This window comes from Gossypium hirsutum, chromosome A05 (assembly GCF_007990345.1).
Source record: "Gossypium hirsutum isolate 1008001.06 chromosome A05, Gossypium_hirsutum_v2.1, whole genome shotgun sequence".
NCBI classification, from domain to species: Eukaryota; Viridiplantae; Streptophyta; class Magnoliopsida; order Malvales; family Malvaceae; genus Gossypium; species Gossypium hirsutum.
Genome location: NC_053428.1, coordinates 2,790,285 through 2,814,366, shown reverse-complemented (window position 1 = coordinate 2,814,366; position 24,082 = coordinate 2,790,285). Strand labels below are relative to the sequence as shown.

At 34.5% G+C, this 24,082-nt stretch overlaps 3 protein-coding genes across 12 annotated transcripts; 2 read left to right on the top strand and 1 right to left on the bottom strand.

Moving 5' to 3' along the window:
- Positions 1 to 1,218: 1,218 nt before the first annotated feature.
- LOC107958726 (NAC domain-containing protein 75) lies at positions 1,219 to 10,471 on the top strand. 10 transcript variants are annotated; one of them, XM_016894571.2, is made up of 7 exons: positions 1,219 to 1,389; positions 6,265 to 6,527; positions 6,796 to 6,973; positions 7,157 to 7,755; positions 8,321 to 8,626; positions 8,931 to 9,026; positions 10,228 to 10,471. In XM_016894571.2, exons 2-7 carry the CDS (start codon positions 6,402 to 6,404, stop codon positions 10,315 to 10,317), a joined length of 1,395 nt encoding a protein of 464 aa, XP_016750060.2. In that variant the 5' UTR covers positions 1,219 to 1,389; positions 6,265 to 6,401; the 3' UTR covers positions 10,318 to 10,471. The 10 variants fall into 10 exon arrangements, with proteins under 10 accessions (XP_016750060.2, XP_040968786.1, XP_016750057.2 ...); XM_041112852.1 differs by having other exon boundaries at positions 1,255 to 1,389; positions 6,223 to 6,527; XM_016894568.2 differs by having other exon boundaries at positions 1,272 to 1,389; positions 6,232 to 6,527.
- A 4,554-nt stretch (positions 10,472 to 15,025) lies between these two features.
- Positions 15,026 to 17,287, bottom strand: LOC107958725 (phosphatidylglycerophosphate phosphatase PTPMT2). Its single transcript, XM_016894564.2, has 6 exons — positions 16,826 to 17,287; positions 16,497 to 16,619; positions 16,284 to 16,377; positions 16,104 to 16,186; positions 15,921 to 16,010; positions 15,026 to 15,608 (listed from the first exon to the last, which is right to left on the bottom strand). Exons 1-6 carry the CDS (start codon positions 17,024 to 17,026, stop codon positions 15,345 to 15,347), a joined length of 855 nt encoding a protein of 284 aa, XP_016750053.2. The 5' UTR covers positions 17,027 to 17,287; the 3' UTR covers positions 15,026 to 15,344.
- Positions 17,288 to 21,571: 4,284 nt separating this feature from the next.
- Positions 21,572 to 23,363, top strand: LOC107958724 (leucine-rich repeat extensin-like protein 4). The gene has a single exon (XM_016894563.2). The coding sequence runs from the start codon at positions 21,849 to 21,851 to the stop codon at positions 23,091 to 23,093; it is 1,245 nt and encodes a 414-aa protein (XP_016750052.1). The 5' UTR covers positions 21,572 to 21,848; the 3' UTR covers positions 23,094 to 23,363.
- Positions 23,364 to 24,082: the final 719 nt, after the last annotated feature.

The following is a 24,082-nucleotide window of genomic DNA, read 5'->3' as shown; positions in this document are numbered from 1 at the left end:
TCTACTTATGTTCAAATTAGTGAGTGAAAAGCGTTTTGTTAAGCCAATGATAAAATGCATAAAAATTCTTAAATTAATCTATATTTGAAAAACTCATAACTAATTTGCTACTCAAATTATATATATATTTTAAAAACTTTAAAACATGAGATAGTTGACTTCAATTAAGAATTATTTTCTTTTATCTAAGAGCCATTATTCTCATGTAGGAGATATTCTCATACATGAATTATACTTTAAGTCTGTCTTTTCTACTCTAAAAGACATGGTCCCCCGAAAACAAAATTCTTGGAATTTGCCACACAAATTTTTTCTCCCTCTTTACAAGTTAGTGGTTCTAAGTGGATTTTAATATATATATATTTAGTTTAATAAGCATGAAATAAAGTAATGTCAATAAATATAACAAGATAGATTTAGAAAAGAAAAACAAAATACAATAATTCATTGAAATTTACTGTTTTAATGGTTCTAATTGTAAGGCTGAAAATTAACAAATAAAATGAGGCAGAGAATCCAAGAGCAAGAATTTAAAAAGATTTGTTGGTCGCTTTTTTTTCAGCTGTGATATAGGTTAAGTCAAAAGTCAAAGTTCATTGGATAATCTGAAGAGCAATCTGATTCTTCTCATTCCCTTTGGGACAAAAAGAGAAACCTAATCTAAGGTTGCTCACACTCACAACTTGAATTATATTTGTCCCACTATTTTTTAATTTATTTGTTATTATTAAAATTGAAAAAAGAAAAAAAATCCCTTGCGGGATATATTCTTCCCTGTCCAATAAAATTACATAATTCTTGCAGTAATAATAAAATCAGATAGAAAAGAAAAAAGAAGCAATCATGGCGACCTATCTGTTGTGCCCAACATATTTTCGTCCTTTCATCATTCAGTCCCTTAATTTCATCTGATCAAAATTTTCCATATTTGGGCCCCACATAATCTGGGTCTTTCTTTCATTGTTCCTTTCACTTGGACTCTATTATTTGTGCGAGTGTTATACACTTTTGACTTTCCCTTCTTCAAAAACGATACAAAAAATCGAATATCAATTATATATATTTTAAAAATAACAACAGTTAAGTCTAAGTCAATATAATTAAGAACTAATTATGAAATCAATTTATGTCCCGGTGAGTAAAAATTTAGAAAGTGCTTCCACTGGAAGATTTTTTTTCTCTGATATATAAATAAATATCTAGTAATTTTTATATGTTATTGTAGAGGTGTAATACGAAAGGGGGGAGTGGTGGTCCATCAAACTATACTGCTCATTTGCCTTGTATATCAAGCAACCTCGTAATTCTTCTGTTCCTCTTTCCATCTCTCTTCCTGCAACATTCATGGCAAAAGAATCATGATCAGCAGCACTCCCTCTCGAAACCCATGTGAGTTCTTGTCATTTTTTTTTCCTATTTCTTTTTCCATAATCTCTCCACCTTTCTCTCCTTGTCAAAAAGAAAAAAACTTGCCCTTTCACACTGTTGAATATTGGCAATATCCCACATTAGGAAAAGATAGAAATGGAGGGGGTTTGGTTTGTTATATATAGAACCCCTCCCCCTTTGGTTGTATCATCCCAAAATCTTCTCCTTTGTAATATTTCTAGAGGAAATATTAATTTGGTAGTGTCCGAGGACGTAAGCTAAATTGGCCGAACCTCGTTAAAACTCTGGTATTTTATTTCTTATTTGTTTGCTTTTATTTAATAGCTTTATGTTGGTTATATTTATTTAGTTATTATTGCTATAAATATCTAAGTGAGTTCTGTCTAGTTGTTGGGTTTTAAGCGGGACCATTGTGACCCCTCCAATTTAACTGGGAATTTTCTTAGTATAATTGTTGGCATAATAATTATCTAAATATTTCTGATAATATTGTTATTAATATTATCGTCGCTTCCGCAACAATTGGTATCCGAGCCAAGGTTTTGTAGTATGCTCTGTGTTTGCAGCTTAGTCTGATCTTACACATCAGAAACATTTCCTAAAGCTTGTGGGTATTCTGCATTTGGTGGCTATTAAGTAGAAGCTATGGCAAAAATGACAGAAGAAAAACCATCCATATCAACAACTTCCACTTCGTACATTTTGCCGAGGATTGGAACTGCAAATACGAGATTTGTAGTGGAAATTTTTGATGGAACAGGTCATTTCGGCATGTGGCAAAGTGAGCTTCTAGATGCCCTCTTTCAACAGGGTCTAGATATTGCCATTGAGGAAGAAAAACCAGAAGGGGTTGATGATAAAGAATGGAAGACCATCAACCGATTGGCATGTGGTACAATTCGATCATGTCTTTCCAGAGAGCAGAAGTATACATTCAGTAAAGAGACTTCTGCAAGTAAATTGTGGAAAGCATTGGAGGAGAAATTTCTGAAGAAGAACAGTCAAAATAAGTTACATATGAAGAAAAGACTGTTTCGTTTCAGTTATGTTCCTGGTACCACGATGAACGAGCACATTACCAATTTTAATCAGCTGGTGGCTGATTTGTTGAATTTGGATGTGACTTTTGAAGACGAAGACTTGGCGTTAATGTTGTTGGGATCGCTTCCTGAGGAGTTTGAGTACCTTGAAACTACTCTACTTCATGGAAAATCGGAAGTAACTTTCAATGAAGTAACTGCTGCATTGTATAGCTATGAACTACGCCGAAAGGATAAGTTGAAAGGTTCAGGTGAAGCAGCAGTGGAAGCATTGGTAACAAGAGGTCGTCAGTAAAGTCAGTCTAAGGGGAAGAGAAGAAAGTCCAAAGGTCGAGCTGTTGCCAAAGATGAATGTTTTTTTTGCAAAGAAAAAGGACATTGGAAGAAAGATTGTCCAAAATTGAAGAAAAAAGGGAAGACTCCGCAAGATGCAAATGTTGCAGAATGCAATAGTGAAGCAGAGTCAGACTTTTCTCTTAGTATGACATCTTCAACATTATAGGCAGATGAGTGGATCATGGATTCTGGTTGTTCCTATCATATGTGTCCCATTCGGGAATGGTTCTTTGAATTTCAAAAACTAGATGAAGGGGTTGTTTACATGGGTAATGATAACACATGTAAAATAGCCAGGATAGGTTCAATTAAACTGAGGAGTCATGATGGATCTACTAGAATTTTGCGGGATGTACGATATGTCCCAAAGTTGAAGAAGAATCTCATCTCTTTGGGGTCGTTAGAATCTAAAGGCCTAGTTGTGACAATACGAGATGGAGTTCTTAAAGCAACTTCAGGAGCATTGGTGATGTTGAAAGGCATAAGAAAGAACAATCTGTATTACTACCAAGGTAGTACAGTGGTCGGGACAACAGCAGCAGCAATTACGAGTACCAAGAAGGACGCTGAGGCAACACAGCTGTGGCATATGCGTTTGGGCCATGCTGGTGAAAAATCCTTGCAAACTCTAGCCAAGCAAGGATTATTGAAAGGTACAAAGACTTGCAAACTTGAATTTTGCGAGCATTGTGTTCTGGGAAAACAACGAAGGGTGAAATTTGGCACTGGGATTCACAATACTAAAGGTATTCTGGATTATGTGCATTCTGATGTATGGGGACCGTCCAAGACTCCATCACTTGGAGGAAGACGTTATTTTGTCACCTTTATTGATGATTTTTCCAGACGAGTTTGGGTGTTTCCTATGAAGAACAAAGATGAGGTGCTTGAAGTTTTCCTTAAGTGGAAAACTAAAGTTGAAAATCAGACAGGAAGGAAGATTAAGGTTCTCCGATCAGACAACGGTGGAGAATATAAAAGCGATCCTTTCCTGAAGATATGCCAAGATTGTGGCATAGTAAGGCACTTCACCGTAGGTGGAACACCGCAACAGAATGGGGTGGCAGAGCGTATGAATCGAACGCTTGTGGAGAAAGTTCGATGTATGTTATCTAATGCTGGATTAGATAGAAAGTTTTGGACTGAGGCTGTGACGTACGCTCAACATCTCATCAATCATTTGCCATCATCTGCTATAAATGGCAAGACTCCTTTGGAGAAATGGTATGGAAAACCTGCTACTGATTATGACACCTTGCGCATTTTTGGTTCTATTGCATATTATCATGTGAAAGAATCAAAGTTAGATCCAAGAGCAAAGAAGGCTCTATTCATGGGCTTCAATGCTGGTGTTAAGGGATATCGTTTGTGGTGTCTAGAGGCAAAGAAGACGATAATCAGTAGGGATGTTACCTTTCATGAATCTGCCATGTTGAATAAGGTAAATCCAGAAGGAGTGAGTAGTACTTCGCAGCAGGTGGAGTGTACTCCGCAGCAGGTGGAGTTTGAGCAAAGTGTGGTAATTCCAGCAAAAGGTACCACTAGTGATTCTTCATTGGCAGATGCAGAGTCAGATGAGGAAGAGGTTTCTACCCAAGAACCTCAACAGCAATCAGAGCCAATTGCAGTCAGAAGGCAGAGACGAGAAATTCAGAAACCTGCTCGTTTCACTGACATGGTAGCTTATGCACTTCCAGTTGTTGATAATATTCCATCCACTTACACCGAAGCCATTCAGAGTTTAGAGAATAATAGATGGTTAGGTGCAATGGAAGAGGAAATGCAATCTCTAGAGAAAAACAAGATGTGGAAGCTGGCACAACTACCAAAAGGGAAGAAGGCGATTGGTTGCAAAATTGAAGACACTATTGAAGTTTGTGTTATGAGAAGATGTTCGAAGATGTGGAATATCGCCAAGGTGGAGATTTGTTGAATATTGGCAATATCCCACATTAGGAAAAGATAGAAATGGAGGGGGTTTGGTTTGTTATATATAGAACCCCTCCCCCTTTGGTTGTATCATCCCAAAATCTTCTCCTTTGTAATATTTCTAGAGGAAATATTAATTTGGTAGTGTCCGAGGACGTAAGCTAAATTGGCCGAACCTCGTTAAAACTCTGGTATTTTATTTCTTATTTGTTTGCTTTTATTTAATAGCTTTATGTTGGTTATATTTATTTAGTTATTATTGCTATAAATATCTAAGTGAGTTCTGTCTAGTTGTTGGGTTTTAAGCGGGACCATTGTGACCCCTCCAATTTAACTGGGAATTTTCTTAGTATAATTGTTGGCATAATAATTATCTAAATATTTCTGATAATATTGTTATTAATATTATCGTCGCTTCCGCAACACACACATCATAGGATCTAACTCTATATAATCTGTTATATATATATATATATGGGGAAAAAAACTGTATTTCTTTCCCCAGATATCTTCTTCATTACTCAAAATTCTTCTACTGCCACGTTCGAAATGTTTTTAGCATTTTCTATATAACTAACAGCTTGGGGTCATTTTTTTCATTTCATAACTTTATATAAATCATTCAAAAACTTTAGCCAATGGTTTTAAAATTTTAATCTGAATCCTATTTAAGCTGATATGTTGGTATATCAATTAAGTTTTTTTTAAATTTTAATACAGATAGGGTTGGGCTGCTTTTGAATGTGTGTGCATCAGCTGTGAAGGCCGTTTCTTCCCTTTTTTGCTTTAGTAGTCAAGACCTCTAAAACAAAGGTGTGGGAGACCTTAAGCTTTAGAGAAGAAAGAAAGGAAAGAACCCCCCTCCCCCCCCCCCCCCAAAAAAAAAAAAAAGACAACTGGGTAGTATTTTTCTTTTCTTTTTTTTTTCCCCTTTGTTATATATCTTTGTTTCTCTCTCTTAAACCGCCTAGCAACTTGAGGTTCTACTTGAATTAGCAAAGGCTTTAAAGGTAGTGTGCAGTTTTAGGAAGGGCAACCCTTTTTTTTTCCTCACTCGGGGCTTCAGTTAAAGTAAAGTTAAGTGAGGGAATTCCGGTGTTTTCTAAATGGTTAAAGAAGGTTTATAGCTCAATCTCACTGTTACATTTTCCTCTTTTTCCCCTTTCTATCTTCTCTAAGTAATACTCTCTCTTTTTTCTTATTAACCAGTGGTTGTTCCTTGTGAGAAAAAAGAAAATTCTTCTTTTGGAGCATATTTCTCTTCTGGGTATTGCATAAATTTCTTGATTTTTTTTTTTTGGATTGGTTTAGGATAGCACCTTTTGCTGATATATTAAACATGTGTATTTACATATATGACATATGGATTTTCTTTTTTCTTCTTTCCTTTTCCTGTGTGCTGAGTTAAATTAGAGGTTTTGATATGTTATTCTCCTTTTTTTATATGGTTAAAATATGATCTGAAGTTATAAAATTCATATATCTATTAAACTCATCAGTTTGTTTTCTTTCTTCTTCTTTTTTTAAGGAATATCAGATCTAAAACAGGCTTGTGGTTTATGTTATATAGAGAAGCTAACTGGGATATGAGTAGCTGGCTGCTGTATAAAGTTGGTCATTTCATTGAGGATTTTAAGAGTTTGAGGGAAAGAAGATAGCATCTGCCCACACCAAAGAAAGGGCCGGGGAAGAAGATATCAGAAAGCAATGAATAAGAGTAATCTGATGAGCTCCATCACCAGCTCTCATCTCATCGATGCAAAGCTCGAGGAGCATCAGTTGTGTGGATCCAATCACTGCCCTGGTTGTGGAACCAAGCTTGAAGTAAAGCCGGTACGGATTTCATCACCAATAATCATAATATTCTTGGCTTCAACACCAAGGGTTTGACAAAAGAAAAGAATCAAGGAAATATATGAGAAATATACTTGTATTCTAATCAAGGGTTTTTTTTTTTCTTTACTATATTCAAACAATAGATTTAAAGCTTTCTTCTTTATCTCTTTATTTTGTTTATTCTTTCCTTTTCTTCCTTTTTTTTGGGGGGGGGGGCGCTTTAATTTGAACTTGATTCAGAACTGAATAATGAAAATTATTGCAGGAGTGGTTAGGTCTACCAGCAGGAGTGAAATTTGATCCGACAGATCAAGAACTGATAGAACACCTTGAAGCAAAAGTAGAAGCTAAAGACATGAAATCTCACCCTTTGATAGATGAGTTCATTCCAACTATTGAAGGAGAAGATGGGATTTGTTATACCCATCCCGAGAAACTCCCAGGTTGTCCTAAAATCCCTCGCTAATCTTGTTCGATTGCTTCCATCATTATTCAATGCTTTTAGGTCTGACTATATTGTCAAACCTCCGTCATGAATTCCAGTTTCCAGGTTATTCTGCCCTTGTCTCTTTGTTTGTTGCACCTAACTTTGATTTTTGGTTTGTTTTTTTTCCCCTTTCTTGCAGGAGTGACCAGAGATGGGTTGAGCAGGCATTTCTTTCACAGGCCATCAAAGGCCTACACAACCGGGACAAGAAAGAGAAGGAAAATTCAAACCGAATGTGACTTACAAGGTGGAGAAACAAGGTGGCATAAAACGGGGAAGACAAGGCCAGTCATGGTCAATGGCAAACAAAAAGGGTGCAAGAAAATCTTGGTTCTCTACACGAATTTTGGGAAGAACCGAAAACCCGAAAAGACTAATTGGGTCATGCACCAATATCATCTTGGTCAACACGAGGAAGAGAAAGAAGGAGAGCTTGTGGTGTCCAAGATATTTTATCAGACTCAACCAAGGCAGTGCAACTGGTCTGATCGAACTAATGCTGCCACAACTGTTGATGGAACGACCAACGCGGTCGTCGTCGACCCTAATAATATCAGACGAGATAGTGGCATTCGAAGTTGTTCTTCAAAGGAACAATTAATCCCTCTTAGAGATGAAGTGTCCGGAGCTGGGATTGCCGCCGCTGCTTTATCAAGTTTTGCCGCTGCCATGGATATTCAACACTTGAAATCTGATCATCATCTGAGTTTCACCCCGTTTAGTAAAAGCTTCGACCAGGTACTTTTTTGTTCATTTATATACAATGTGTTCTCTCCCCTTCTAGAACTTCCAAAAAACTTTAACCTTAACCGACAACTAACTGCGAAATCAGGACAAGACATTGACGTTTGTCTTGTAATTGTTTTGATATTATGAATAAATCTAATAATTTTCATGAAAACATATTCAAGCAATTTAAACATCAAAGTTTTCTTATCTTGCATAAAATAAAAGTAAAAGAAGAGATATTAAAGTTTTAGGGTTGCTTTTCTATTAGTTGATTGCTTGTATATATGGCATTTAGAAAAAAAATGAACTATATGGACCTCACTTTGATTATCTTTGTGAACTAACTATTCTTTCTTTACCCACCAATAGGACCAATATTGAAACTGAGAGTAAAACTATAGAAAAATTGAAAGGCAGATAAAATAAAGGAATTGAAGTAATGGAATATGTATAACTATAGAAAAATTGAAAGGTAGATAAAATAAAGGAATTGAAGTAATGGAATAAGTATATGTTGCGTTTGAAAATGGACTAAATAGCAAACTGTTTCTTGGTGGGGAGTTGTCTATTGCAGGTGGGGCTTGCAGAAGCTTCAGCAGCAAGGGAAACTCCGACACAAGGCACGGGCCAAGAGATACCGGGGCATCATCGGGGGCCAAATCATATGGCCCATGATCATCATCATCATCATCTTCTCCATCATCATCAACAGCAGCAGCAGCATCAGCATCAGATTGCTACCACGGCGTTCCACATTACCAGGCCATCGCATCCCATTTCCACCATCATCTCTCCACCTCCCCTTCACCACACCTCCATCATCCTTGACGAGGACTCCTTTCATGTCTCAAGAATAATGCTACAAAACGAAAGTTTCCAGGTAATATGCCTCATCATTATTATTTTATTCATAAATTCTGGCCATGTAATAATATACCGGTAGTGTAATTAATAACTTTTCTCTAGAAACCACAGTGTTTTTCCCATGCATGCCACACTTATGTGTCTGCTACAGCACTTATTAAGCTAAAACCATCGTTAACCCAATCATACATGCTTATAATTACGTTCAGATCTTGATTATAAATGAATCAATGGGACTTGAACGATGAATTGCTTTACACCTTTTAATCATCGCTGCAAACATGACTTGGATAATTAATTTTGGGTTTACTTATATGCAGCAACAACAGGAGCAGCAAAATCATAAACTGGGAGGAAGGTCTGCAACAGGTTTGGAAGAACTAATAATGGGTTGCACTTCAACTGATATCAAAGAAGTGAGTATGAACTTCTTCACCTTTGATAATTTGCCATAATACCAACTAAGCAAGGGAAGAAAATAAGAAAGAAGAAAAAGTAATATAATATAAAATTAAAAAAACAAAGGATAGAAAGGAGGTGAATAAAGAAAACCCTAAATTCTTTAGTAATATTATTCTTTAAAAATATAAAGACAGAAACCAGGTTTCTTTTCTTTTTTCTATTTTAGGAACAGTGTATCATATGTATATCTTTTTCGTTTTTCATGTTTTGAATCAGAATTATGGCATTCAGCATAAGAGTGTGCATAGCTTTTTCGTCGTATAAAATTGAACATAATTATGTGCTTTTTGACATCAACAATATAACCTTAAGTCTTCTTTACAACTTTCTTAAGATTCATCAGAAATTAATACGTTAGGCCATCTTTTTATAAGGGTTCTAACATTTATATAATTAAGATTCGCTTAATAGGTTTCTAAAGATATCAGCTTAAGCATTCTAGGATTTATTTTTTTTATATAATATGATTTTTTATTTAATAATATTATAACACATTAATTACACTTTATTTTTATATTACATTCATATATATATATATATAAAGAATCACAGTTAAGATAATCACAAATCTAAAACTTAAAGTACACCTGATAACAGCAGAATGTGAAACCATATAGCCTTCAAACTAATTTAAAGCTTGAAACAATATAGAATCTCCTTTTATATTTATTTCCCTTTTAGACAAAAAAGGTAGTTTGGTTCCTTTTGTTTTTCTTTGAATATATGTTGCTAGCAAGAGCTGTAAATTCAGGAAAAAAATGCCCCATTATAAACAGCAGGAAAAGAAAAAGATCAATATTTTTTTTAAAGAAAGTAAACAACTGTATTTACATCTATTAATATTAGAAATGACATGACATAAAAGAAAATACCACAAACATAACTTAAGATATGAATTACTAATGCATAAGAAATTATATAAATATAGAATAATTTAATCACGTTGGGTTAATGAGAAAAAATGGTGTTTGAAAGAAATGAATGCATGGCAAACAACATGAAATCTTTTTTTTACCATGCATTGCTTCATAAGATTAGTTGACTGTAGAGTGGGAGAGTGGACAAAAAAAGGCAGCTTCGTCCTTTGTTGTTATTAGGTGAAAATATTGCTTTTAAAACCCTTAAACCCTAACTTTGTTTATCATTTTTGGGCAGGAGTCATCAATAACGAACCCACAAGAAGCTGAATGGTTGAAGTACTCCTCTTTTTGGCCTGACCCTGACAACCATGATCATCATGGCTAGAAAGAAAATAAAGCATAAAAAGAGAAAAAAAACTTACACAAACAAACGAAACCTTACAAAACATCAATCACTATGATGACTATGAAGCCTTTCTCTTGTTAAAGTCCTTTCAAAGAAGTGAAAAAGAGAGGCCAAATATATATATATACATAAACTACTATATATAGCTTGCTTTTTTTTTTCTTACTTTTCGAATGTGGGGAGGCCTGTTTTATGACCCTCAAAGTCTCTCAAGTCTCAGCTTAATTACATGTACAATATATATATATGTGGTTCATGTTGGAATGAAAGAGAAAAAAGAATAAAAAAGAAAGCAGGAAAAAAAGGCTGCTATTTTCTCTGACAAATAGAAGGACTGAAGAAGAAGAAGACCCAAAGCGAAATCCAAGCAAGCCCTGCATCAGAATCATCACCCTTATGATTATTATATCATCTGTATGCCTATCCCTATTATTTTATTATTTCAAGGACACTTGTATAATTTCTTTTATTTGTTCTTTTTTTTTCTTCCTACCTTTTTAAAGAAATATACTGCAAATTCCAACAAAATACATTGTTAATTGCATCGTTTGTTAGTCACATTTTTTTTTCTTGTAAAATATACGAGAAAAAATGTTAATAGTCTACTGATATATTTGAATAAAATGATATTCCTAATTCTGAAAAAAGATTATATTTATAATCAAATAGTTTATTCAATACGAAGTATTAAGATTAATTATTATTGGCAAATATATAAAAAAGCCCTTAAACTATTTTTTGTAGTTAATTAGGCTCCTATTCAATAATTTTTACCCATAAAAGTCTTTACGTTTAATTAATATTAAAGTAAAATTATTTTGAATTTTAATTTATTATTTTAATTTTTGTTGATACAATATAGAAATTTCATACATTTTTAATATCAACGTAAAATTCAAATGAGTAATCAAATTTCTCAAAAGAATGACTAAGTGTGTATGTAAATTTTAAAATATTATTTTATTTTACTTTAAAAAATTATTATTTTTATTTGATAAATTACTCTCACCAAATTTACATCAGAAAAAAAATACAAATTAGTTTAAGATTTCAAAATATTTTTATTTTAATATTAAAATCAAGGATTTTTATGGTAAAGATTATAGATTAAGGGTTTATTTGATTATAAAAATATTCTAAAATCTTGCTTAAACAAGGTGTAAAACTTTAATTAAGGGTTTTTTTAGAATATTAGCCATTTAAGATGATAAAAGAAAAATAATAGTTTAAAATTTAGTTTATCAATATCTAGAGAGCTAGACACCAATCAAACAGACCCTTAAATAATATAAAAAAATTATATTTTAAAATCATCATCATATTTTAACTTTTTCATGGCAAGGTCAATACCTAGAAGTAAAATTCTTTCTTGGATTGCTTTGTCCCACAATCTTAATACCTAAGGAGACAGCACAGCAAGAGTACCATTAATTATGCTGACCAAATCAATGATAAAAAACTATAACTATAACTATTATTGCTGATTAATGATGCATGAAGGTCAAAGTTGGTGCAATATTGATTTATGAGGTAAAGTATTGTATTCAATATTTATAAATCGTTTTTCCTTTAGTGACAAATGGGCTTCTTCTGAGGGGTTTTAAATCAGAGCTCCTTTAGTGCTTGCAATGGTAGATATGTTTGCCTAATGAAAAGTAATTGTACTTTAAATGAGGGGTCCTCACACCTCACAAAGCTAAATTTCTTCGCAATAATAAGAGTAATCTTTTTAGTAAAATTATAATTAATTGCTTATGGTTCACTAATTTTATCATCTATTTCCACTTTAATGAATTCCCAATTCAAAATTGCCCTTGTTAACAATTGCAATTACTCTTTAACCATACATCGCTAGCATCAGGTGACAAATAGGATGTTGATTAACACCAAGAAGTTACTTACAACATTCTTTTTATCCTTTTTTTTTGTTGAATTAAGTGAATCATAATTTTTAAAATTTACCTTTTTTTTTCAAGTTATAATTAAGTTAAATTCGAATTTAAAATTATCAAAACGTCAATATATAGAATTTAATGACCATTAAAATTTTTAAAAATATTTTCAACATACCTAATTGAAGTGTATAACACTTGTACACTATTTAAATATTAATTCTCTGTTTCTTTGAATGGACTAAATTCATATACGATACACCATGATTTGTTTGTAGTTGCCATACTCCTAATAAAGGAGTTTTGTTTGGTTGTTTGCATTTAGATTATATCAAAAGGAAGTGGGGTTTCATTAGTTTTTGTTTTTGTATTTATTTTTGCTTTTTCTTATTTAGAATATTGGAATCTTTCTACAGTATAGCAGCAGAAATCACATTTTAAAAGCAGAATTTTATTAGGTTAATTGGGAAACTTCTTTAATGCTTTATATTATTATACAGATAGCAAATTAAATGAACTTATCTCCCCACACAATTCAAATCCACAAAGGCAAAGAAACAAAGTGACACAGAGAGAAAGAGAGAGAGTAACGTGCATGTTAGCTTTTTTAGCTTTCAGGGGACGTGCATGAAATAAAGCTAAATAGAAGATGTAGAGCAAGGCAGCTTCATCGTAGTTACTGAAAGGAATAATTAAAGCACTGGAAACAAAGGTATATATGAGCAGACAAGAATAACCTTTTATGCATGCTTTGAAACGACCCATTCTCTCATAACTTATTGGAAAAAAAATCTTTTTTCTTGTCATTTTAGCATATAATACAATCTCTACATTTAACTACTTACTACATATATATGGTCTATATATCCATTGTATTTTCCACCATCATATATATACTTCCCCGCATTGAATATATCTGCTAATCAAATACATGTGAAAGAAATGGGGTGTAGAGATGCTTAAGGTTGGTATATATATAATACATGTTTTATGTTTTAAAGAAAAAGAGGAAGATCCTAGTAGGGATGGTGGGGGTGGTGGGTTATAAATAATAGAGTGAGAAAAGAGGAAATATGTCTCTTTCCACATGCAATCCAAATAAAAGTGAATGAAATGTCTTGTTCAACCTAAAAAGCTGATATTCAATTTCTTTAGCTTTATGGGGAGATTTGGGTTTGCTTTTAAAAGGGAATAGAAAGAAGTGTATTAGCAGTGTTAGGGTTTTGGGGTTTGCAGAGATTTGGTCCCATAAAGAAGTTGCAGGTAGAATTGTGTAGTGCGATAAGGAATATAACAACATGGGCAAAGCAATGCCCAACTTTTATTTATTCTTCAACAGCAATGTCGAGGCCAAGACTAGGCCAACAGCTTCTTTTTAGATATAGTAAACCAGCCCCCACTGATCTCTGCTTACAAAGCTTTTTTGAAACAAATATTTATGTATCCCTAGTCTGAAGTTTCAAATATGTACATTTTGCCAATATATGGTCACTGTTTTTAGAAAAAAAAAAACTATCTTTATGAATACTTTAAGCTGTTCTCGATCGATCACTTGCATGCCTGTACTAGTAATGGTCTCGTAGTTCAAGTTTGATAGCTAATGTTTTGTGTTTTCTTGAAGAGGGTGAAGGGCACTAAAGTAACCTTCCTTTTTGTAACCTTTTGATTTGTACTCTGACATATATATAAGTCTATTTTGGCACACTGTCCCAATAAACTACTCAATGGGAGAGGTGCAGGCGGTTGTGAGTAGCAGTTAAGACTCTTTCCTGTTAAAATGTACCTAATTGGTTGTAGTTAGGAAAGACTGGTGGGGATTTCATGCATAGATGAACAATCCAACAAATTATATAATAATGCAAAACAAAAGTTTTATGCTATATGATCAATGATGTAACCCATGCCATTGTCATCAGCCTCTATCAGATTTTAAAGAGAAAGTGATTGACGCAACAAAAGGTGAAAGGAACACTTGGGATGGCCACTTCTATAAAAGCCCATTTCTTTCTTAATATTTATATGAACAGTTTGAAAATAAGCAGCCACTAATGAGGGTTTAGGGAGGAGTGTTAAAATTAATCCAATTTGTTTAGATTAAGACATAAAGCTCTAATTATAATATTAACTGCGAGATGAAGATAAAGTTTGGGTAAGATTGCAATGGATACAGTAGTTAGTACTTGAAAGAAAAAAACATGTCGGCATCTGTTGAATCGCAGTTGAAATTTATGCAAATTTTATGAATATTGAACTCCATTGATGAATCAGTATCAAAATGAGGCTTTGGGAATAATTCTTTAATAAAAGTGCAGTGCATACAAGGAATTATCAAGCAATGTTTGTAGTATTCTATACCCTTTAGAGTAGTTTCCTATCCAGAATCTGACCGTGATGAAGGTTCCTGATCGTATAAGACAGGGAAATAGGGTTGGATTACAAAGTTGGTTTTCTCTTTATTGGTAGTTAGACAAGGACCAATGCTTGAAATAATTAGTCAGCATCAATTAAATTTGTTTTTTGCGCGGGGCCTTGGGACCTGTAAATATCTTGTCTTGTTGTTAATCTCCTTTCAAATCCTTTCCAAACTATTGCTGTTGCTAGGACTGATTGGTGCAAAGAATCTTGGCTTTTGGAGCAAGTTTCCAAAATTTCAGCCTAGAAATTTCATCTCTTTAACAACAACAATGGCCATCACATCAAAATGAGATAAGGTTTGGCTGATTCCAAGGTACTGAACAATACAACATAGCTTACCCATTTGGATATCTGTTCGGAATTACAGGCTTGAATCCAGATGGCTTAAAACAGGGGATTAAGCTACTTCATATAGGGTAAACCGTGCTACAAAGTGAAGCGTATGCTTTTCACAATTGAGTCAAAGACAGATACATGGATATATGAAATAGCACAGTTGATTGTATAAAGGATACTCATCTTATACACATCTATTATCATTGAAGAGAAACTCTTCTAGCTTTCTTTGTTTTTATAGTTTTCCTTCTGTTTCTTCCATACACACTGGAAAAGAGATTTTTATCAGACCTTCACAACCTATACTTATTTGCATTTTCTATACAAGCAACATCCACAATGGCTGTTGAAGGAGCAGCAAACTCAGCAGGCACGTGTTTCACTTAACCTCCCATTCACAGGTCCAGAGACACCGGAAACTTTCAACGATGCAAAAAGGCATGATAGTTTGGATAGTCTAGCTATCATGGGCCTGGCTCTCACCATTCTGGGCATAACCACAAGCTCCTTGCCAGTAATATTATCAAAAGTATTATGATAGCCTTCAAGATCTGCTTTTGTAATCATAACTGCATCTGCTGTTGGGGAGTGTGTTGGCTGTCGGTGCCTGCTATACTCCATAACTGCCTGCACCAAACCATTTACAGGCAAGAAATAAACAAAAGGGAAGAAACACAACTCATTCATGCTTGTGACAGGTAATGAATTCTATCCGGAAATATAGAGTAACTATTAACAGGCCATTCATAATGCTCATAAAACCTTGTCCTTTTTTATTCTGAGCATACAGCAATTCATGCATAATCTAAATCTAAAACTAAAACTGACCAACACAAACAGATTCATTAGTATCATACAATCAACTTCGTTTTCTTCCTACTATGTGGGGAAAGGGCCAAAAAACATGCAAGGGGCACAAAATAACACCATCAAACTTACTTTCCATTGTGAGGGAGCAAGCAAAACTCGAGGTCTTCGAGACTGAACATATTCGAGGGCGCCTGCAGGTGTCATCTGCTTATGCTCTACCTGCAGAATTTAAGACAAATTCAATCGTATAAATTAAAATCAAATCTGGGGCTAACGTCAGAGGTTACTGAACAACAGTTAGTAAAAAAATACCAAATAGCAAAGCACAACGGTGGTGCTTCTTCCTCGTCCAGCTTTGCAATGAACATAGGTGATTCTACCGCAACATGCATTCTCTACAGCCAAAAATGGAGGGGAAGAAGGGACCAAATCGGGTGAGACGGCTACTGTGGTTAAAAGATTCAGAGATCGTTAAAAGAATTATCTACTCACTATGAATGAAAGCCACAGCTTTGCTTATATCTGAAATTGAAGGAGCAAATAAATAATCTCTCGTTGGAATTACTAGGTGATCAATTCCATCAGCCTGCAATAAAAGCATAAACTAATAAAATTAAACATCAATACCCAAGAAAATAGAAAACCTTTTTAAATCGTTAGTTAAATAAAAAAACATGGTAACAATCTAACTAAGAAAAAACTTACACGATATAAAGAAGTGGAAACCAGAGTTTCAAAAGGTTCATTCAGAGTGATCACCCCACCAACGCCCAATTGCTTCAACCGTCGAACGTCCTTGGGAAACGGAACCGCCCCCAGCAAAAGAAACTGAAATTTAATAAAAAAAGAACCGTTAAAAAAACTATCATTGGTAGAACAGAGCACAAGTAAAGGATCCGTTTTTACTGTCTGAAAGTCACAGTTTTTAATCGACCACCAAAGGGGATAAATACTGATTTGGGGATAATAAAGAAAAGAAATGATAGATGAAGAGGGGAAATTAAGGATAAGATTAAAGAAAGAAAAAAAGAAACCTGGTCAACTTCGTCCCACCATCTGAATTCAGATTGGATTTTGTTTCTGAAAATATTGTATAAAAGGGTCGGGTAAAACAGGATCCGAGCACCTGCTCCGACTAGAACTCTCTTCGCGTCGTCGACTCTAACTATCTGTAGCTGCTTAACGCCGTCGTTTCCCCGATCATTCTCCACTTCATCCAACTCCTCGATCTTCATCTCACGATAACCAAGAATTGGATTTTCTTTTACTTCCTCAGATGGAAATGAAGATAGTTTCGAAGAATTCAGAAATTATGCATGGAATTGGAAAAATTAGAAACCTAAAAAAATCTGAAGGATTTACGAGGCAATCGGAAAAGTTAGGATACGAGAGAGCGTGGATCTCACTTTGATACGAATAATTAAAAAAAAAAAACTAGATTGTTACAGTACTTTATTTCGATTATTGGAAACATAGGTACGGATACAGAATATTTTAATTATAAAAGCACTTGTAGTTCTTTTAATTTACAGTAATACCCTTTATTTGCATTTGATCTTCTGATTATGCTTCTAAATTCAGCTTACAATATTTTCTTTAAAGATTATTAGTTTTTTATTGATTAGATAATGACAAGTCAACAATATCCATAATGGATATGTTATTTTTTGGATATTTTCTCAAAAATTAAAATTAAAAAAATATTTTGATTCCCCAATTTTCTTAACTGAGCAATAAATATGTCATTAGTTAAAAGTTTGTTAGCCAGATGATTTGTCATAATTCAATAAATAAATTGTACAGGAAAAGAAGATACAAGAGAAAGTAAACTAAATATTAAGATAGATAATAATCTGCTTAATTAAAAAATTACAAGAATATTATAATGTTTATAATTGTCAATACTTTTTTTTCAACAAATAAAATTACATAATAATAACCTTCAATTCTTTTTACTTGTGATTCCATATTCTTTGTTTGAGTTTGGCAATATTTTCATATGAATTTGGTTTTCTATTTTGAAATGTGTGATCATCATTTTTTCTTCCATGGTATTACGTTAGGTTTTTCATTTCCCTTTATGTTTTTTTTTTCTTAATTTTATATAATTATTATGATTATACGTTGTTTTCATTATTATTTTTATAAAATTCTCACTTTTATTTTACTATGGGTGATGAATTAAGGGTAGTTATCATGAGCTGAGATGGAACCTAAATGTAGGAGAAAGCTATGATAATATATTAAATCGTATTTACAAAGAAAACTTTACAAGGGAACTCCTACTATATAGTCAAATATGTCTAAGTTTCCTAAGCACTCAATCTCACTTGGATGCTTATAGACAACCTATGTTGATCCAACCATTAAAATCGACACTAATGGATGGCTAAGATCATTTCTAACCTCGAAATATCTTCTAAGGAGGTTAAGCCATAGTCAAAGGCGGTTTAAGGCTTTTCTAGGCCATTCTCCCGTGTACTAGTGTCACGGACTTGGAGTTTTCCCACGCGATCCGTGCGGCCTTAGGCAGTTTCTCTGCTCAAAACGCCTAAGTCAGCCTAACTTGTAACAAAAAAAGATTCAGCAGCAAAAACGCCCAAGTCAACTTCACTTGCAACAATAAAGGATTCAATAGAATTCCCTTAAGATTTTCACGAAGAACAGCGGAAGAACGAAGTAAGAACGAGCCTTGAAAGATGAACAAAAGCAAGAACACTTGAGAGAAAAGTTTGAGTGAATACTCTCAAAATTCTTATTAATAACTCCATGAATCTATAATGAGCAAAGAGGTCTCTATTTATAGTTGAGCCTCACAGTATATCAATAGCTATAATTAAAAGCTGAATACAATTAGAACTCTAAGCTTACATAACCAGCTATGTACAAATAGAACTCTAAGATTCCATAATTATATCTTCTAGAACACTTCCCATTTCTATCAGGCTCTTGAGATGGGCTTTTAATCTTTCAAATCACCGGGCCAGTTTGGTTGGGCCAGTTTGGTTGGCCTAAATGACCTCCCTCGAACACGATGGATCGCACCAGTTTGTCATGGTTGCGAGCACCGACGAGCAACCCATGACACTAGGCTCTTCTAGGCGGTTTTGTTCAATTCCAAGTTCATCTGTCTCGGTTCTTGTATGTCCCAAGCTATTCTCATGCACTCCAAACAATTCTAGCATGTTCCATATGATTCTAGAGCCTTCTGTACATGTCTAGACCTTGTTGGCTTGCTTTTGATGCCTTGGCAAGTCGGTTCTCCTTGCCACGGTGCTACTTGCGGACTTGCTTAGTTTTAGAGGGTTTTGAGTGCTACCCTGATGTTTGAAACTCTCCTTAATGCTTCTTAAGACTTCTCCCACCTCTAGGAGCTTTGCTACCCTTGTTGAAGGAGGCCTAACCTTTGATTTCTATAATGCCCCTTTAGTGAGTAGGTCATGTTTTGGGCCCTCTCAGTTGTCACCCACGATCTCAGCATGCGAACCATGGCACAAGGTCAACAAAAGATTAAAACTTTGGGTTAGTCTCCATGACTAGTTAAAAAAGCGAAGTGATAATGAGACAAATGTTAATGTAAAATTTTATAATATTTTATTTATTAATCTAAAATTCCTACATTTTAATACAATACATATACCTCTAAAATGTTTATGTAAAGCTTTATTATGTTAAAAATATATCAATCAATTATTCAATAAATTTGAAATAAACAATAAAAACGATAATCCTATACATTAAACAAGATCATTTTATGCATATAAGATCAAGTTCCATAAAATCATACATACAAAATAATTTATTCTTTTATATTAATCAATGCGTCATATTTTAAGCGATACAAATGTTAATCTATTAATGTGTATCAATATAATCAATTCCAACCAAAATTTATACAAAAGCAAAACCTAGATTTTATTATATTGAAATGGAACATTTCGGGCGAGTCAAGTGGTAGGACTATGAAATTGAATCCTTTATTTAACACCCAATTGTCTAAGCCAATAGGAACCTTAGGAGGAGTAAATTTAAAAGCAGGAAGTGGTCCATTAGACTAGTTCAGGCCTCATCTCAATCATGGCCCAGAGTTCCGGGTCAAAATTATGCAGTTTCAGTGATGCAGTCGTCTTCGATATAGCAGGAGATCACATTATAACGTATAACAACATTATTATACGTGTTTTGTTCATCTTCTTTGAGATAACAATTTAGATACGTTGTCATAAATGAAAATTCAACTGATGCCTTGTCTTTCACATAACCCATAGACATAGATGCTTTAAACAGGTTGATTGCAATGCGACAAGGAAACCCCTTGAATTGTATTTGTCAGATTTCTAGTAACCTATAAATTGCGCTACTGAACTTGCAATCAAAATCCAAAATTAAATATATTCTCTTAACCACATTTTTATTCGTCTGAAACAAAAATCTAGCGAAGAAAAAATAATTAATCGAACTAAAATAATATAAAAATTTTTGTATTAGAAGTTAAATTGTAATTTGTTCACTCTTTTAAAAATGTGGACAAATTAATTTATATATGTTAAATCAAAGAGTAAATTCATCTTTTTATTAAAAATTCTATCTATTTCTACTATTAAACACTGGTCTATATATATTAGTAAAAAGTATACGTGGCATCTACTTATTTTGTTAACTATGTTGGTTTTTAACAATAAAAAAAGATAGAAATTTTAACAGATATAACCAATTTACTTTTTAATCTACTATAAATGGATTAATTTGTCCATTTTTTCTTAGTAAAGTCGACAAAATATCAATTTAATTCTTGGTACAAGAACTTTTATGGTACTTTTAACATCAACTATATTAAATTTAAAAATTAAAACTTTGGTTTGTTACTTAGGTAACATGGGTTCAAACCCTACAATATTGTAATGATAAACAACAAAAAAATTTTTTCTAAGTATAGTAACGAAAAGTACTTAGCAGGATTGCCACTCATAGTGTGACAGTTGAAAGAGGAACTAAAGGAAATACGATATCGGTCCCCTTCTTTTGTTCTGTGAATGCGTAAAAGACTGACCATGGAAGCTTAGCTGCCATCCAATACTGAAATGAAGTTGCATGCGCTTTTACTTTACTCATTCACATGAAATTCTCATGTTTCTTCTCCCCTTAAATGATTACGAGCTTTATATGTACCATACTCCCACCCATCAGACAGGGAAGGGAACATTGCACGTTAACTCACTTTAACAGATGAAAGAATGGTTCGTGCTGTACCATAAACATGAAAAGATTTGTTGGGTGACCCATCGTCAAGGCTCATTGAAAAGCTAGCCCGATTGATAGGGCACCAAAAAAGGAGCAAAAGACCGGTGTTCGTTCCTCGAATCTGTCTCGATGTTAAATGATCGGTAAAAGACATTGGGCTTTAAGTTGTTTAACAGTGTTAGATGAATTTATTTATAAATCACTCATATCACATCACACAATCAATGCTCCTTAATGTTGTTGGGGATAATGCTATGATCTTTGTTGCTTCTTTATGAGAGGAAGGTTTGGAGGCTGGAGATTGAACAGATAAATGTTTTAAAACCAAATTTAAGCCACTGTCTGTTGTTGATTGGCCAATTTTGCTCATCTTATATACTGCAAAGTCACTTTCTTAAGCTTCACTTAACACTTTCAAAGTTCCTATTTGAGGCCTAAGTATGAAAATCACCATCCCACTAAACTGAGATCCCATTATTCCCGTGCATTTGTAACCTAATAACGCCCTATTCTAGTTGATAGTAGTGACCCTTTATTTGGGGTATGATTATTTTCTTTTCTTACAAATTTAGTAATCAGATTACGCAATAATAAGCAATTATTTTTCTCCAAGGGCACCGTAATATGAAGTCAATATTTGCATACAGAGTTGAGTCATGCAATGATCATAAAAGCCCAAAACTGTTTAAAAAAGAAAGCATTGAAGAGCAATAAGCCCCACAATGTCCTATCATCAATGCAGATTGCAGAAAAGCCTCATTTTTGCACAACCATACAAGCAAACTAACCCCATCTAGGTGTCTTCAACATTGAAAAATGGGGAAGAGCTGGCTCCTCCTGGCTTTTATACTTTGGCAGGTAATTCCAAATGAAGCGGCCATCGCTGTGGGCGGTGGTGTTGGCATTGGTATCGGTAATGCAGGGGGCGTTGGTGGCGGAGGTGTTTGGATTGGTGGGGGAATCGGCAGCAACACCCCAACTCCTTCAGTCCCTTCAGTGTCAAAGCTGAGCAGTGCTTACACTGCTCTCCAAGCATGGAAGTCTGCAATCGCTGATGACCCAATGCGGATTTTGGAGACTTGGGTTGGCTCAGATGTGTGTTCTTATAAAGGGGTGTTTTGTGCAGATCCCCAAGGTGGTGTGGCTTCTGAATCGTTCGTTGCTGGCATAGATCTCAACCATGCAAATCTACAAGGCACTCTAGTTAGTGAACTCTCTGTTCTCACAGATATTTCGATCCTTCACCTTAACAGCAACAGGTTCTCAGGCACAGTTCCCGACAGTTTCAGAGAACTTTCATCACTTCAAGAGTTGGATCTCAGTAACAATCGTTTGTCAGGTCCTTTCCCTACAGTCACTTTATACATGCCAAATCTTGTTTATTTGGACCTTAGGTTCAACAGCTTCTCGGGTCCTGTCCCTCAAGATCTATTCAACAAAGGACTCGATGCAATCTTCCTCAACGACAACCAATTCGAGGGTGAAATCCCTCAAAATCTGGGAAATTCACCAGCTTCTGTGATAAACTTGGCTAACAACAAATTCAGTGGGAACATCCCATCTAGTTTTGGCCTCTTGAGTTCAAAATTGAAGGAGATTTTGCTTCTTAACAACCAGTTAACAGGTTGTATTCCAGAAGGAATTGGGCTTTTCTCAGAGATGCAAGTCTTCGATGTGAGCCACAACTCGCTGATGGGTCATTTGCCAGACACAATATCTTGCCTAAATGACATTGAGGTTCTCAATTTGGCACACAACCAGTTATCTGGTGAGCTACCCGACTTGGTTTGTTCCTTAAGGAGCCTCATGAATTTGACAGTTGCCTACAATTTCTTCTCTGGGTTCAGCCAAGAATGCTCCAAATTGTTCATCAGAAATGGCGGTTTTGATTTCTCCCTCAATTGCATCCCTGGTAGAGACATGCAAAGACCACAACCAGAGTGCTCTGGAATACCAGGAAGTGGGCTGAGTTGTCTGAGAATTCCTTCGGCACAGCCTCTTGTTTGCGGGACATTGCTAGGGAACTTGGAGGCTAATCTAACCTCATCATCATCTCCATGAATCTCATTACAAACCAAGTTACTGTCGTTCCACAACAGGTTGGTGATGGTTATCAAATTGTCCCATTCATTTCTTCATGGATTTCAGTCACATCTTTGTTATATGATATTATCTTTGAATGGGTAAGATATGCTGAGGTACTTGAGAAAGCCAGAAAGGGATTTGTAAAGATTATAAATAGAATATTCAGGTAGAACTGAAAAACTTGTATAATCGGATCTTGACTATCCAAATGAAAAAGAAAAAAAAAATCCGATTAAAAAGACAGTATTTCGTTTGTCTCATTTCTTGTCTGTCTCATTCGCCGTATTCTGATTTTCTGTGCAACTGCAGTTAGGCTCGCTTGTGAATCTAAATGCTCCAAACTCCCATACCCAATGGGCCTATTGTCTTGGGAACAAATTTTAGACTGCTAAATTTTATGACTTGGTTGATAAAATAATGTATGGAAATATGTAAGTTATTGAATATAAAATGTTAAACAAGATTATTGCATAATAACTAATTTGAATTTTCTTTAAAGAAACCCACACATTGAATTGTTAGCTTAGACTAAGGCCCAGATTGTCATTTTTTTTTCTTGGGGGATTGTTTGCCGTTTAAGCAATGGTAGGTAAAATCATTTGTAATTATGGTTTTGTTTTGGTGAATATCTAATCATGGTTGATCCGCAAAAAGAAAAGTATGGGGAGTCCCACACTGGATTACAATTGCCAAATGTAGATTAATGTGGGCTCATGTTGTCAACTACAAGATTAATGAGCATGAGATTCAAATCCAGTCTTATCCTTAAAAGAACAAACAGATAGCACATCAAGTTACAGTGGACTCACATGAAGCTTATAAGTTCTCTCAGTCCTATTCTTTTCTTTTAGTGAAAAATAGTAAATAATGTCACTTTCGCATTACAGCCCATACTATAATGACGACACAAGTTACCGAGCAACATAATTTAATTATAAAGATGAAAGAAAACCAAATTAGAAATC

Coding starts and splice junctions, on each gene's coding strand:
- LOC107958726 (XM_016894571.2), top strand. CDS start 6,402: ATGAATAAGAGTAATCTGATGAGCTCCATCACCAGCTCTCATCTCATC. Junction 7,756..8,320: donor TTAGTAAAAGCTTCGACCAG/GTACTTTTTTGT, acceptor TGTCTATTGCAG/GTGGGGCTTGCAGAAGCTTC. Junction 8,627..8,930: donor TACAAAACGAAAGTTTCCAG/GTAATATGCCTC, acceptor ACTTATATGCAG/CAACAACAGGAGCAGCAAAA.
- LOC107958725 (XM_016894564.2), bottom strand. CDS start 17,026: ATGAAGATCGAGGAGTTGGATGAAGTGGAGAATGATCGGGGAAACGAC. Junction 16,378..16,496: donor TTTCCACTTCTTTATATCGT/GTAAGTTTTTTC, acceptor CTTTTATTGCAG/GCTGATGGAATTGATCACCT. Junction 16,011..16,103: donor CCGTTGTGCTTTGCTATTTG/GTATTTTTTTAC, acceptor TAAATTCTGCAG/GTAGAGCATAAGCAGATGAC.
- LOC107958724 (XM_016894563.2), top strand. CDS start 21,849: ATGGGGAAGAGCTGGCTCCTCCTGGCTTTTATACTTTGGCAGGTAATT.